We start from the raw sequence: 16,625 nt of genomic DNA, 5'->3' as shown, positions 1-16,625 counted from the left end.
ATTAATGGTCTGAAAAGAACCCTGGGGTTGTGACCCTGAGAAGCAAGCGGAGAAGAAGCTCCGTCCATAACTGTAGTCCCATGTTTCCACTTCCAGAAGGTTGCATACCCAATTCCTGTTCTGGTGCAGTGTCCCATAGCATAGACCAGTGGTTCCCAAACTTTTTCATGTCAAGGACCCCCAAATTGACACTAATTAGCCCGTGGACCCCCATTTGAAAAGATATTCCAGGGACCCCATAAGAGAAGATTTGTACGGCTCTAGCAGTGATTCTCAACCGGTTTAATTTCAAGGACCACCAGTTTGACATGCATATTAGTCTACAGACAGGCATTTCTATCTCTGGGACCCCCAATTTATATTGTAAAATCAATGTTAATTTAACTCTGAGAGTGTACAAATGTAAACTCTTAGAGTTAGGGTCCATTTTGGTTCCAACTATCATTTAGCTGCGGACCCCCTGGAACTCCCTCAAGGACCCCTGGGGGTCCCCAGACCCCACTTTTGGAACCACTGCCATAGACAGTAGGTAGATGCCTCTTCCTGCTCTAGGGCGTATCTATCTATGTTCCAGGCCCTCAGAAAACATTGAAGTCGCCCCAAAAAAAAGAAGCATGCCGCTGGGGTTTAACACGGAGTGCTCGTTCATGAATGGATTTCAGGCGTGTTCATGGAGGTTAGCACTTCTGTATTTTGGACACCAAATGTTGGTGCCCAAATCAAGAAAAGGCGGGAAGTAGGAAGTAGAGCATTCTGCCGGGTGCTTCAAATGCCAGTGAGCAACTTCCATTGAAATTAATAGCTGGGGCGGGGCAGTCCGCTCTCTGGTTTATAAATAACTCTATGATGGCTTTGTTCGTTTGATTGCTCAGCTGCAGATTTGAGCGGGAAACACAAATGACACCTTTATATGTGTTTCCCGTTCAAATCTGCTGCATTCAAATGAAGCTATGGTCAAATTAACCGAAACAGGAAAACGGCTATCTGGAAACCTGGGACTACAGCCTTTTAGCCAAGTAAGAACTTCTAGCGTCCTTGCGGGAAGTTGCACTACGAGTGTTATGATGATGTGAATCTATCCGTTTAGTTTTTATATATAAACCGTGCACTGAGACGTCATTGACTTCACACAGCTTGCTTCTTTTGGGCGTCCTCTGTCTGAATAATTGACAACTTAAAGCCGCAGTAAGTGCTCTCTGATTTCCTAGGAGCTAAGCTCAGAAGCATGGGGTGACAACATTCGTTCTCTCTCTCTCTCTCCGTCATCGACACACACACACACACACACACACACACACACACACACACACACACACACACACACAGTGAAGCTGTTTACTCTCATAGTTTATTATAGAGCTACTTCAGAATGCCATTGTTCCGTTGCTTGCGTGTGCATCTGATGGCTGGAAAAATCCAATAAGGGTTTCACACGTCAACGCACATGTTCTGTGGAATGTGAAAGCACTCTAAAATAGACAATAATAGCCAATTATTTTCCTCTTGAACACAATGATAATGTTCCTATAATAGATTTTAGTTGAAGGAACAAAAACATTTGTATTGATTGAATTTAATTATATACTGCATGAGTGAAAATGTTATACAAGATAATGCTTGTACATTTTGTCATTAGTGCATCCAGCAGTACTAATGGTGAACGTGTGTGCGTGTGTGCGTGCATGTGTGCGTGCATGCACGGCTCAGACGGATCTGTGAGATAAAATGACTTGAACCAAACCTATAATTGATTCTCCAGCACCAAACGGTACACTTTATAAGACACGGTTGCTTGCTGGACCAAAATGATCCAAGGAAACCAAACCTCCACAAGAGGAAAACACCCGGAAGAATAGTCTTTAAATTGACGACATGCATGGAGGGCCCTGAATGGCATGGCCAGTGTATGGAACTCCAACCTCCCCCGCCAAACCAAACTAAGCTTCTTATACGCGACGGTAGAATCTGTTCTCCTATATGGCAGTGAATGCTGGACCCTGAAGCCAACTCGGCAGAATGCTCTAGACGGGTGTTACACCAGAAGGTTACGTGTTGTGCTCAACATCAGCAAGAGTACACATGTTACCAACGAGAATCTGTATGCTGGAATATTCAGGGTGAGCGACAAAATAGCAGCCAGGAGAATGAGACTTGCAGGACACTGCCAAAGACACCAGGAGCTGCCAGCCAGCAAACTGGTGCTGTGGGAACCAACACATGGGCACCGGTCACGAGGACGTCCCATACTAACATATGTGACCAGATTTGACTGAGAGCCTGCCATCGCGCAAATTCCAGATTTTCACCAGAGAAAAACTTTATTTTTACTCCAAAATGAGTTAATAGCACAGGCAGTCGAGCCGCACCCACAGCTGTAGTTGTATGATAAAGGGGGAGGGGCTAGGGGAGGGGCTGATAGTGTGGTGTCACTATATTACTGTTTATTTCATTGGCCCGTTTGACTGTCAAGGGTTCAGCCTCCAGGAAGAAACCCTAAATACAAAGTTAATACACCATTGCACATAAAAACGACTCCAGGGTTTCTAATGAAGTACTGTCACCTCATGTCACCTCAAAACTGGAAAAATACAAAAATTGTGGCACTCCATCTTTAAACATGTAGCTAGGTGTAATGTTAGAGACCAAAGAAGTGAACCTTTCTCAACTCGCTGTTTTCTGAAAGACATTACTCTATAAGCCATATCTCCAAAACTGGTGGGTCAAACTGAACCAATATGTCAATTTGAAGCTATGATTGTATGCTTTCATATGACATGAAAAAAACGAAAATTCAAAAATATCCAATGGCAGTCCCTCAGTCAAATTTGGTCACATATGTGGATGTACTCAAGAAAGATGCAGGAGCACAAAGCACCAACGAGCTGGCCGGATGTATGGAGAACCGGGATGACTGGAAGCAACGATGGAAGGCTCGTTTGAGGACGACCTAGAGAGCAAGAAATCATCCTGTTACCTGATGCTGTTTCTTCAAAAAGAAGCCAAGCTTGTTTACCCTCTCTGCCATACAATACGAGCTTTCACATTTGCATCTCGGTATATTTGTGTGTTTGTGTATGACGGAGTGAGGACAGAAATTCGTAGCCAACTTATTATGAATGATCACACATTTGATTTAGACATGCTGAAACGAAGGAGACTGAGAAACAAAACACGTACCTCTACAGCAGACGGCCATGTTTCAAGTCTGCATTGAAGAGCAATCATCCCATGTCCAAATGGCACTGCTTGAAATACACTGCAGGGTTTGTTGTGCGTCTATTTGGAGTCGATGAGACTCTTCGGGTTTGGATGAAGGTTGAGTCACAATCAGTGAGACGGCTTACTCTGGAGTTCATTCAGGCCCTGTCGCTCATTGTGCCTTGTGGAATTGCCTAATGGTCAGGGAAGGAAGACTTGAAAAATGGGTGAATGGATAGATAGATTGCAGTAAATGCAAGTTACCCCCCCCCCCCCCCCCCCCCAACCACACACAAACTATTTTCCAAAAGCCAAGGAAGAAGGCTTGAAAGTTAATTATATCCTTGACTCCCTGTCTTTGAAGACTTAAAACCAAGCCAGAAATGTAATTATGTATTCAGGTATGAATTTGAATAGCCACATCATTAGTCTGCCTATTAGTCTGACTAAAAAAAACAAAGATTAATTTCCAAACACATCTCACACAACTATGTGTCCCTATGTCTACATACGTGTCTGTCTCTGCGTGTCCGTCTCTGTGTCTGAGCACGGAAAGCTGCAACATGGTAACTAACATTTCTCGACCCGTTTCGGATGCGGGATGGCTCGCCGGAACCGGGCCGCCCCTCTGGGCACGTTCCTGGGGGATGTTTGGATGTTCCGGGGACCCCCACTCTGTCATTTCTCAAAGATCTTTTCCAAAATTAATCAAAGTACAGTACAGAGCACAGTACACTACAATACAGTACAAAGTACAGCACAGTAACTATAACAATAAATGTATAGTTGCACCGATCAGTTCACACAGGTGTGATTTTTTTCTAATAGCCACCTGTTGTCTACAATTGACATATAAATACAGTACATTTTATATCGCTTTATATGTATATTATACACAGTAAGACGCCTTAGGCGACGGGCGACCGAAGGGCTGAGACACTACCGGAATAATTGCGACCGAATGTCATTATGTCAGCACTGTCATAGAAGTTTCGTGTGTGTGTGTGTGTGTGTGTGTGTGTGTGTGTGTGTGTGTGTGTGTGTGTGTGTGTGTGTGTGTGTGTGTGTGTGTGTGTGTGTGTGTGTGTGTGTGTGTGTGTGTGTGTGTGTGTGTGTGTGTGTGTGTGTGTGTGTGTGTGTGTGTGTGTGTGTGTGTGTGTGTGTGTGTGTGTGTGTGTGTGTGTGTGTGTGTGTGTGTGTGTGTGTGTGTGTGTGTGTGTGAGATGTGACGGCCTGATGGGAGCCTGTGACAGGCTTGAGTTGGCGTTACAGCGTCACTGCACGTTTGCATAGTAAGTAGGGGGGGGGCGGGGGCATTAGGGACATTTCTACTCTGGCAAAATGTCATGCTGCCCACACGGGCAGATGCAAAAGATACAAAGATGCTAAGAGTCACAGACACTGTATTTGTGGTCGTTAAGCAGTAGGAGGACGTTTGTTAGCAGCTCAACCACTGAAACCAAAACAAACGCACAATAACATGAATTACGTGTGTGTGTCACTGGTAGTGTAGTACTCAATAGTCCACCAGATGGAGCCCTCTAAATGTGTGTGTGATGTGACGGGCTTGAGTTAGCATTACAGCGCACGTTTGCATAGTAAGTGTGCGACCTTTGGTCGCAATTATCGCTTTATATATTTACACCTTGCTCACAACGCGAGCATGCTTTTTTTTTTTTTTTTTACAGACGTCTTGGGCTATGCCCGTGCGGTAATACCAAAGACGTCCACAGACGTCTTGGGCTATGCCCGTGCGGTAATACCAAATACATCCACAGACGTCTTGGGCTATGCCCGTGCGGTAATACCAAAGACATCCACAGACGTCTTGGGCTATGCCCGTGCGGTAATACCAAAGACGTCCACAGACGTCTTGGGCTATGCCCGTGCGGTAATACCAAAGACATCCACAGACGTCTTGGGCTATGCCCGTGCGGTAATACCAAAGACGTCCACAGACGTCTTGGGCTATGCCCGTGCGGTAATACCAAAGACATCCACAGACGTCTTGGGCTATGCCCGTGCGGTAATACCAAAGACGTCCACAGACGTCTTGGGCACAAAATGTGTTTTAAAGGCGTGCGCCATATACAGTATGCACCATTTACCAAATGTTTATAATTTGACCATCTCATCTACTGCCAAAATGCATGTCTGTTCCCAGAGTTAAAATTCATTTGTTATGCTACACATGCACATTGGATGTGAAACTAAATATAGATTTTTAATCAGCATTTGTTTCTTTTGAAGCAAGGTAGTGAATGATTCATGAATTGCTGATTCTGATGGAGTATCATATTGTAGGGAGAAAAGAAACCCAGAATTTAGATAAGTGCTTGAAGGCGTCCGAAAAAAGGTTTCGGACCCCAATATGCAGTAAAACATTTTGATGATTGCATTCATGGAATGTTTTGTGTCTGGGACACCCATAAGCTCTGTTCACAAGGGTTTGGGAAACTGTTTGGATTCTGGGACCCCACATTTATTCTGGGTTCAATTTTGGAAACACAAAACCTGTAATGACAAGCATCACGGACAGTGTGACACATTGTGAGCTTGTCGATCTGTTATTTAAAAATGTTCTTGACATTTATTTTTAAATGGCGTTCCGTGGGCCAAATGCATAACAATTTGGGGGTACTTGACGTGCTAATTTGAAAACCACTAATATAAAAGATTTGCCCGAGACACCCAATTAACTTATAAATGGGTTTCCTATGAGAGCCAGATGGCATGGTTGAGCAGGTGACAGCCTTTTGCATACTAAAGGGAATCAATATGGCCATTTTCTCAGGCACCCTGCGGTGAGTATTGTTTTGTGCCTCGGTGATTGGCGAGCCGCCGCGGCGTGGCAGTCAATCGAGCTCACGCCACTAAACTTAAGTTAATGAGTGTTAGAGTGGAGTCATGTGGATGGCACTCGTTGTATCGACAGTGGTAATTGCACGCAGTCGCAGGGCCATTGCTAATATGCCAGAAATTGAACAATAAATTGAGACATTTCGATGTTAATCCAACGAAGCCCAATATTCATGTGATTGGTAACTAAATATTCCATACATTGTGCACATGTATTGGTGTGGATTACAGCCTTTGGGATCCAATATGTGGATGAATAAATGAATAATACCAACCTTTCTATGGTACTAAATGCAACCTTCTCCTCTTTCCAAAACAGGTGATGCAAAAGAAGATCCGGCCAGTAAAGACACGGAAGAGAAACCTGAAGACGACAACGACTATCACCGTAGTGACGAACAGGTACGACTCCCATCTACTGTCAAGCAGGAAGTAATCTCTTCTAGTTGCGCAGCATAGGGATAATTCGCGCTAACAGATGTAGCCCAGGGCCTGCTCTAGTGATTTTAGCTAGGGCGCCCGAGCCAAAGACCTTCGGGATCGCCACAGTGACAAAATCCATATGGTCACCATTAACTGGTTCAGTCAAACCGACGTGCCCACACGTCATAAGCAATCCAATCGACGGGTTGCAATGACGTGTGTACACATCCTCCTAGCGCATCTTCAATGATATCAAACGAGAGAAGAATATTCTGAATTTTTTCCTTTTTTATTTTGAGTTGGAACTCCAAGGCCACCATACGCTTCGCTTTCCGTTCATGCGCGTTCCGTTCACTTCCTAGTTTACCGCTGCAGAAAGAATGCCTCGTCTCTCCTAATCTAGGGAGCTCTCCGTGGTTTTGATCTGATGGATATACTAAGCTCTTCATTTCTGACTTCTCAACTGCCTCTCGTTCAAAAATATGAACGCGAGGGATCATCAGCGACTTTTATCGGATTCTTAGCGAGGTAAGCAAGCAAAAAAATATCTCCCCCCCCCCCCCCCATTTACAAAGGTGCATTTGTAATAGTTAATGAGGTCTCTTGAATAAAAATCATCAGCTAACTCCTGTGTGCCGTGGCTGTATGATTGCCGCACGCGCGCGCGTGCGTGCGCGCGCGCACACACACTCTCTGGCTGTCACCACGGCAGCCATATATAGCTAACACGTTGCAAATGCAAATGGGCTTTTCTTGATTTCATTAGTATTCTGGCACATTCTTGCACTGCAAAATGATATTCATAATGCAGGTCGAGTGGGCTTACAGTATCAACAACACGCACACAGTCACAATCACAAACACTTTGAGTCTGAATCGGAAACCGGAACGGTGTGCCATTACAGGACTTCGATGTCTCACGACAAGACGCCAGCAAAAAAAAGACAAGACAAGACGCCAGCAAAAAAAAAAAAAAAGACAAGACAAGACACGACGCCAACTAAAATAATTGTCACACAACACGCCAGTCAGCGCCCTACACTGCAGGAGGTGTGCCGTTTTGACATTCAACCGTGATGCTCAAAACGGCCAGTACGGCTGGAGGGAGGCTGCAGTGAGGCAGTACGGCTGGAGGGAGGCTGCAGTACGTCTGGAGGGAGGCTGCAGTACGGCTGGAGGGAGGCTGCAGTGAGGCAGTACGGCTGGAGGGAGGCTGCAGTGAGGCAGTACGGCTGGAGGGAGGCTGCAGTGAGGCAGTACGGCTGTAGGGAGGCTGCAGTGAGGCAGTATGGCTGGAGGGAGGCTGCAGTGAGGCAGTGCGGCTGGAGGGAGGCTGCAGTGAGGCAGTACGGCTGTAGGGAGGCTGCAGTGAGGCAGTACGGCTGTAGGGAGGCTGCAGTGAGGCAGTATGGCTGGAGGGAGGCTGCAGTGAGGCAGTACAGCTGGTGGGAGGCTGCAGTGAGGCAGTACGGCTGGAGGGAGGCTGCAGTGAGGCAGTCCGGCTGGAGGGACGCTGCAGTGAGGCAGTCCGGCTGGAGGGAGGCTGGAGGGAGGCTGCAGTATGGCTGGAGGGAGGCTGCAGTGAGGCAGTACGGCTGGAGGGAGGCTGCAGTACGTCTGGAGGGAGGCTGCAGTACGGCTGGAGGGAGGCTGCAGTGAGGCAGTACGGCTGGAGGGAGGCTGCAGTACGTCTGGAGGGAGGCTGCAGTACGTCTGGAGGGAGGCTGCAGTACGGCTGGAGGGATGCTGCAGTACGGCTGGAGGGATGCTGCAGTACGGCTGGAGTGAGGCTGCAGTACGGCTGGAGGGAGGCTGCAGTGAGGCAGTACGGCTGGAGGGAGGCTGCATTACGGCTGGAGGGAGGCTGCAGTGCGGCTGGAGGGAGGCTGCAGTATGGCTGGAGGGAGGCTGCAGTGAGGCAGTACGGCTGGAGGGAGGCTGCAGTGAGGCAGTGCGGCTGGAGGGAGGCTGCAGTGAGGCAGTGCGGCTGGAGGGAGGCTGCAGTGAGGCAGTGCGGCTGGAGGGAGGCTGCAGTATGGCTGGAGGGAGGCTGCAGTGAGGCAGTGCGGCTGGAGGGAGGCTGCAGTGAGGCAGTGCGGCTGGAGGGAGGCTGCAGTACGGCTGGAGGGAGGCTGCAGTGAGGCAGTACGGCTGGAGGGAGGCTGCAGTGAGGCAGTGCGGCTGGAGGGAGGCTGCAGTGAGGCAGTGCGGCTGGAGGGAGGCTGCAGTATGGCTGGAGGGAGGCTGCAGTGAGGCATTGCAGGGGGTGAAGTTTGCGCCCCCCAGAATGGCCAACGACTTCAGAGTCGCTGTGTGAGCAGAATATAGGAAGGATCGAAACAAATGTCACGGGGGTGGGGGGGTAATAGCATGGAGGCACAATGAGCCAAGGGATAATAGTGAGAGAGATTGGGAAGAATTGGGGAGTGAACCCTTCGCTGATGACATCTAGGCCTACTCACCACCATCACGGCTGGTAAAGTACGCCTGGATGTCATCTGTAGCCGGTCTCCAGATTGAGAGAACGATCACATAACGGAAAAGAAATGTGTGGAGAGAGTACGGTTTGAGAGGGTGACCCCAGGGGGGTCCCCACATGATTTAGAGGCGGTCCCAACCCAGATGGTAGTGAAGTGACGAGGACTTTTAAGACCTTTTTAATAACGAAAGAAAAGAAAAAGACCATTGCTGCATTAATAGTAATCGACAAACTATAGTATAAACACTGGTCAAACATTGGCCAAATAGTCAAATAAAATAAGAAAGAGACTGTAAGAGAATTGTGAAAATAGCCGATCTACAAGCTCACAACACCTCACAGCATGAGGCCTTGTGAGCTTGTAAATCTTCCTAACCTGGAACAACATATTTTCATATGGGGAGTCTGGTGGCCAAATTGACATGGCTCCTTGACATGAAATAGTTTGAGAAGCACTGACGTAGAAACATAGGGTTTTTCAGAACTGTCCGGAAGACATTTTGTAGAATCAGGTCTTAAAGGGCTAAGGCGGTGGGAGTCTGCTTAGGCTTTGCTTTAGGAAGACAGGTCTTTATTGATCAAATAAATACATGGGACATTTTGTTATAGTTATTAATATAAATAAGGAATAGTAAGAATCATTTGAAATTACTTTGCCTACTGTCAGTGTTTAATAGCCCGATAGTGAAAGGATTGTGTGGACTTAGTGTAGCGGTTTGTTCTCCTAAGAGGCATATCATATTTCTAACACTGACCTGAAGCCGTTACAGTGAATTTACTCGACAGAACATGGTCAGGTTTGACTAGATAATTCCCTTTGCTTTCTTGGCTGGGCCACAAGTATCTTGCTGCGCTTGTTAGAGGAGACTTTTGACAACGGAGGAGACTTTGACAATACAATTTTGTCTCATGCTATTCTTGTCCTTCACAGACAGCAAATAGATGAGACTATTAATGTCAATGAATATTTTATGAACAAATTACATAAAACAGTCTCACAGACACAAAAAGTGTCAACCTACCTTCATATAATTAGCCCTCATTAATGTTCATCGTAAAATGCCACAATTGTGTCTCATAGGAGGGCTGTGGGCAGTTCAGAAACCCGTCCACCAGTGACATCTGACAAGCTGGGTTGAAAGGTGGTGAAGTGATCCTTAAGTGTAAGGTGTCGCAAAAAGTGAAGTCTGTGTTGTCCATGCATGACCACCCAACTCTGTGTTTACAGATTTGAGTTTACAACTGCTCCTAGACACATATGGCTCTATTTTGGTCACTGGAAGGGGAGACCATTCATTTGGTGCAGTTGGTGTTTGTATGATAGCAGAATAAAACAATTGTTTCTGCTCTATCCCCCCACCACAAACACACACACACGCGCACACACACGTTCTAACCTCCTTCGTCTCCAAATGTCCCTCCAAAACACAGTGATGAGACACTGCACCTGGGTGACCATCTCTCCAGGGGGTCAGGCTGTACGAAGAGGCCTGACAGCCATAATGCGTTGTGGCTCCTGCAACTATGGCCTGCCAAGATCATATACTCCTGGGGATATAAACAAACGTGTGGAGCACTGCGCGCCATGACACTCTTGAAAAGAGAGACAGACTGCATTCTTCTCAGCATAACAAATGCAGCCAGGGGCTCGGCAAGAGATGCATTGCATGTTACGACGAGCACAGCAGAATGCGTTTTGTTGTTTTGTGTTCTTGGAGGGAGATTGGCTTTTGGCAGGGCAAATAGCAGTCCTTTGGGAATGAATAGGGGGCAGAACATTGGGCTGTTCTTGTGGTGCAACTGGAGTTCTGGAACGCTTGAAAATATGTGGATAAATATATCCGTTCGTTCGCACTAAAGAAGCATTTTCTGCACTGCTGGTGCCTGGTGCATATCTAGATTAATATCATTATTAGGAGGAATATTGAAGAATAGCTGCTATACTGTATTCCCATCGGTTGATGGCGCCATCATGCATTCAACATTACCTCCTATCCTTGACTTTGACACTTAGAAATAGCACATTGTAAGTGGTTAACCCATTTACACCTGAGGACATATCTGCGTGTCACCTCATAGCTATAAGCGACTTTAACCAAGCCTGGGTTCCAGCCTGATTTGCTGCGTTCCGCAGATCTGAAAATGTCACTTCGCAAGTCAGTCTGGAGAGTCTCCTATTCCCCACAGGTAGGCGGGACATATGCAGGTTGAAATGGAACCGATGCTTCTGATTGGTCTGTGGTGCGGGTTGGAAAAAAACACCAGTTGACGTCATCGCACCGTGCTTCTGCTGCAGAGAGACAGTGGAAAATGGCAGCCATAGAGAACAACATTGACGTTGCTATTGAAAAGGCTTTAACAATAACAAAGACGGTAACAGGAATAACTTTTCTAAAAGCTCTGAAAGCGTTTGTTGGAGGTGGCGATGTGTTGGGTGTTCTCCCAACTGGTTTCGGGGAGTGTTTTATTCATCAGTTAGCCCCACTGGTTCTTGAGGAAATGGGTCGCGTCGGGGCTATTGTTTTGGTCGTATCTCTTCCCTATCCCTCGTAACTCTTATGGAAGACCAGAGGAAAGAAGCAGCCAAGCTTGGAAATGCAGCTTGGAGTCGTCAGTCTGTCGAGTCTCAAACTAGAGTCTGGTGCCTGGTGCCTATTGTTTACAACTCTCCAGGCATGGGATGGGCAGAGTGGCGCTGGCTGATGACGTAACGCTACTCTGATTCGTTGGAACAACGTCTCTACGTAACAGGTGACGCTAGGGAAATTCGAGTCAAGCAGCCTCTGTCCAGACTGACTTGTGAAGTGACATTTTCAGATCTGCGGAACGCAGCAAATCAGGCTGGAACCCAGGCTAACTTTAACCATTGTTTTAAACTTTAGCTGTTGAAAAATAGCATATCTACGAGCTTGTAGATCTGTCATTTTTGAAAAATTGTGAAAATGTGGTGGTGTGTGTGCTTTCCTCCCAACAGGTCAGTATCTGTTTGGAGTGCAACAGCAGTAAACTCCGGGGTCTGAAGCGCAAGTGGATCCGCTGCTCGGCGCAGGCCACTGTCCTCCACCTCAAGAAGTTCATCGCCAAAAAGCTCAACCTGACATCGTTTAACGAGGTATCGATCAAAGCCATTGCTGTAGTCTGTGCGGTTGTGCTTGTTAGTTTGTGCTCCTGTGAAGTCCTTTTGTAGAGCTTAACATTTTCATGCTGTCACGCCTTTGTCGAGCGTTTCACAGCCGTTGAGGGTGGCGGCCATGGGTAATCATTTGATGGATACATTTTTAGGACTGCGTGACTAATCATTAGCTGTTCCATTTGATCTCACTCTCTCATTTTTTGCCATCTGCCACGAAGACGAGTGGGTGGTCTTCATCATCATCATTGTTGTCTGCTTCCAATAAACGCTGCATTCTGTTACTGACAGTGAGGCTTTGAAACACGCTGCTTTGTCAAAGAATGTGTCGCCCTATTTCCTCCCTGCTGCCATTTGTAGAGAACGGAAGCTGCACGTTCATGGGGCGCACCGGCTTTAACAGATTAAGTCAAAAGCTAGAAAGAGAGACAAAGAAAAGGAATGCAATCTTCGGGCAATGATTGCTGTGTGAAAGTACAACCTATTTCCACGGATAGGATCCTTTCCGGGTTTGATATGTGGATCGACAAATTTCAGAATGACTTCATTTGACAAGTTCAAGCGTTTGTCTTGGTAGCATTGGTGCAGGAATGTGGCAACACATGACATGTGACATGAGAATGAGCACTGCATCTCGACACATAACAGGAAATGACACGTGTCGTGGATCAGTGCTAGTTATTACAATAGGAAAGAGACTATACTAGGGCCCTATTTTCGTCAGTGTTAAACCCATTCTCCCTAAACTTCTTTGCCTTTTTTTTTTTTTTTTACTATTTTGAAAAACATTTTTGTTTCAAATGGCCGATCTACAAGCTCACAACGTGTTGATGTAGAACGGTTTGTTGAACAATTTTGATGTTTTTCAAAATGGTAAAAAATAAAATAAAGGCAAAGTTTAGGGATAAGGGGTTTAGTACTGATGAAAATGGGGCCGTGGTCTTATTTCAGGATGATGGTATCCAGCAGGGGAAACTTTGACGATGGAGAGGGCCACTAAATTTCCACTCCCACTCCAGAGGGCCACATTGCATATTATTGTTGTAGAAAAAATAGCCGATCTACAAGCTCAAAACGCATCCCACTGCGACACGTTTTGAGCTTGTAGATCAGCTATTTTTGCTCATATTTGAATTTAGGTCACCATGGCTGTGCAGGTAGAACACATGACATGCCCCTAAAATTTATAATAATTAAAATATATTAAAAGAAAATATTTATTATTATAAACAAAAATTACAAAAATCTTTTTTGAATTAAGGTGACTTGATTGATATGCATTGCATACAATGCATTGTTCAAGATGTTACTTGTTTTTTTGGGGTTTAATGTATTTTCAGCAATGGGATAATTCTTTTTTGGGTGGGTAGATCTTGTTGAGCTGGTCATTTTTAAAAGTAGATCTCGAGTCAAAAAGGTGTGTGCACCCCTGATACAGGCTATTTTCTTACATTGCTGATCATAAAACCCTTGACTACTAGTAATACCGAGAGGCTTGGTGCTGTGACCACAACTCACCAGCAGGTGCTGCTGTGGATGTTTTCCTCTCTGTCCGTCTGCCTTGTCTCTTTCAGTCCCGTCCATCGTTTAACCCATTTAGAACTGAGGCCCATTCTAAACAAAATGGCTTCTAAATCCTACAAGTTTTCTTAAAAACCTATGTTTCTATGTCAGTGGTGCTCAACCTTTTTCATGTCAAGGACCCCCAGAATTATTTGTATTTGGCTGCGGACCCCCATCTGAAAATATGTTGTTCCCCCCCCCCCCAGAAGCAAAGATTTGACTTAAAAACGTTCGCTCTAAAAGAATATATATTCAAAGATTTGCGCCACATTTTCACAATTTTTCAAAAATAGCAGTTCTACAAGCTGTAGCGTGGCACTCGGTGCTGCGCTATGAGCTTGTAGATCTGCTATTTTTCAATAGCTAAAGTATAACATAATGCTTAAAACACCAAAAGGGGCTCCTTCCCGTCCTGAACGGATTAATCCTTGCGAAAGCCAGTGTTGCTCAACAGCCAGGTGACCTGTTGCCAGACATTGAGCTCTTTCACGCTCATTGTAAATCCATGTGGCTCAGAGCTAAAGGACCAGGATAACAAACGACTGTGACATTTGGAAATGTTTATGCTCTCGTAGATGGAGCTCAATTTTTGAGGGCCGCTAGCCCCTCCTATATACCGATTTTGTCCCCACACGTCTCAATATTTGCCATTGACAAGCAAAGGGGAAATTAGGTCAAATGTCCGCTAAATCTTGTCCCCACACGTCTCCATATTTGCCATTGACAATGAAAGGAGAAATTAGGTCAGCCAAATATGACGTAAATTAAACATTAAAATATTAAACACCATTGACAATGAAGGGAAATTTTTCGTCATATGTAGATGAGCAAATCGCTAACCAATCACATGAATTCAGTTGGCATCTTACATGATCATTGTGAAAAGGGACTTTTTTGAGGGGAATCAAACATTGTTATATTATGTTGTCATTATTACATCATAGTATATCATATCATATATCAATTGCAATACATACAAATATTTATATTTAGGGAGATGACAAGAGCGCCCCTCATTTGACACGGGTGTGATTTTTAAAAGTTACTATCTGTACATTGTCTCCTCCCGATTCAATAAAATAATATTTTATTGACATTGTGAAGGAGTATCGTAGGTGTCCTATACCCGACACCTGAGTCAACATTTCTTAAGGAGACAACCACCACCTACTCTACTCTACCATACATTCTGGTTAAAATAGCTTTTTCATTCATTAAAATAAGTTCCGGATTGTAGCCTTAACACTGGCATATTGCATCATTTGCTTTGTGTATACTGGGTTTCAACTTTATTCTTTCAGCCACACATTCAGGTATTTGGGGTCATGGCCAAATCCACCACTGCATACACAGTGTTGCTTTTGTGAGACGGATCATGTAGAAATATTTTTCAGTCCCAGCGAAAAAAAATACTATGTTTAAGTATTGTAGTGCAGGGACCTGCACAGCAACCACCATATTATGAAGAATGAAGACACCATGTCTGGAATAGATTTTTTTTTCAAGCTCCGGAACCACAAAAATAAACCAAATCCATGTACAAGAACCACCTTAGCTTGCACCGCCAAAACACTCATGACATTGATTCCCTTCCCCCGATTTGTACATAGCTGAGTGTTACGTTATGTAACTGAAGGAATGGGGAATGCTTAGTGAAGTTTGTGTCCCAGTGTGAAATCATTTGAGAACCACTATTTAACGTCGTTATTCATCAAACCTCACAGAGGAACAGGAGGGTTTATTTTTCCTCTTTCATACAACTGGAACACCCCCCCACCCCCCCCCCCCCCCACCCCTTCAAATAAGCTGCTTTACAATCATCATCCCAACTGTCTTCTCTTCACAGCTGGACATTTTATGCAACGAGGAAATCCTAGGAAAGGACCACACATTGAAATTTGTCGTCGTGACGAGATGGAGATTTAAGGTAACTCGCTGTGGGACACAGGTTTTCGAAGTGCGGGCCACGAGGGGGCACCGGGTGGGCCAATTGGAAAGGAGAGGGAACAAGAAAAATAAATTCATACAAAATATGTGTGGAAAGAGTGTTCCTTCAGAACTTGCTCATGTTGGCTCTGGCATTGAGTTCCTGTTTGCTGTCATCTTGTTTCAGAAATCTCCCCTCCTGCTCCACTACAGACCGAAGATGGATCTGCTGTAGTATGAAGGGACCGGCGGTGGTTGGTTTAGTTGGCCCTGTTGCTCTGTGGACCGTGCAAGACACTCTTTTTTTTCCTAATTTATGCAGAGACGATCAACCCAACCAGCCAGCCAACACCAAGCAAACACTCACCGCAAAAGTCCACACAAGCCAGCAATGAGAAAGACACGCACACGCGAGCACACACACACACACACACACACACACACACACACACACACACACACACACACACACAGAAACAACATCAACAAACGACAAAAAAAACAGCAACCTCCAGCACAGATGATACTGCAACACACTGGTGGGTTTTTGGAACTAAAACATTTTGTTTTTTTGTCCGTGACATGATCCTAGATATGTGAAAAAAAGAACACAAAATGGAGAGAAAGCATATATTTATACTTTTGTACAGAAGAGACCCTTGGAATCAAGACACTACTGGTGCTCTGTTTACACGCGAACAAGATGTCGGGGGAGGGGGGTTATGTGACCATCTTTCTTTTTCCATTTATTCTTTTTAGAGTTTGACAGACCCCAACCTCCTGACGAAATGAGGAAGGTTTTTTTTTTGTTTTACATTTTATTTGGGGGGGGGGGGGGGGGGGGGCATTTCAGATTGAACTCAACTCATTTTGGAAGCACAGAAAATATATATGTTCTAAAACAAGATATTGTTTTTTTTAAGCTGTTTTATCAAAACTGTGCTGTTTTTTATGATTTGTTTTGTTCCCCCTTTGCTATTATTGGGTTTCCTGATGATTGTTGATTGTGAATAGGCTAAAAAAAAAAGTGTAGTAATTTATGTTCTA

General features: G+C 45.2%; 1 protein-coding gene across 3 annotated transcripts in view; it reads left to right on the top strand.

The window, feature by feature from the left end:
• Positions 1-16,057, top strand: part of pcgf3 (polycomb group ring finger 3) — a 61,442-nt gene extending 45,385 nt beyond the window's left edge. For all 3 annotated transcript variants that reach the window (XM_079511886.1, XM_079511885.1, XM_079511887.1), the window contains 4 exons: positions 6,377-6,459; positions 11,934-12,071; positions 15,499-15,579; positions 15,766-16,057. In XM_079511886.1, coding sequence (XP_079368012.1) covers positions 6,377-6,459; positions 11,934-12,071; positions 15,499-15,579; positions 15,766-15,813 — 350 coding nt within the window. In that variant the 3' untranslated portion in view covers positions 15,814-16,057. The remainder of the gene's footprint in view (positions 1-6,376; positions 6,460-11,933; positions 12,072-15,498; positions 15,580-15,765) is intronic.
• The last annotated feature ends 568 nt before the right edge of the window (positions 16,058-16,625 follow it).

The sequence above is a fragment of the Electrona antarctica genome, assembly GCF_951216825.1.
Source record: "Electrona antarctica genome assembly, chromosome: 1".
In the NCBI taxonomy this organism is placed as follows: domain Eukaryota; kingdom Metazoa; phylum Chordata; class Actinopteri; order Myctophiformes; family Myctophidae; genus Electrona; species Electrona antarctica.
Note: the sequence above shows the minus strand (reverse complement) of the source record. Positions and strands in the feature narration are given on the sequence as shown.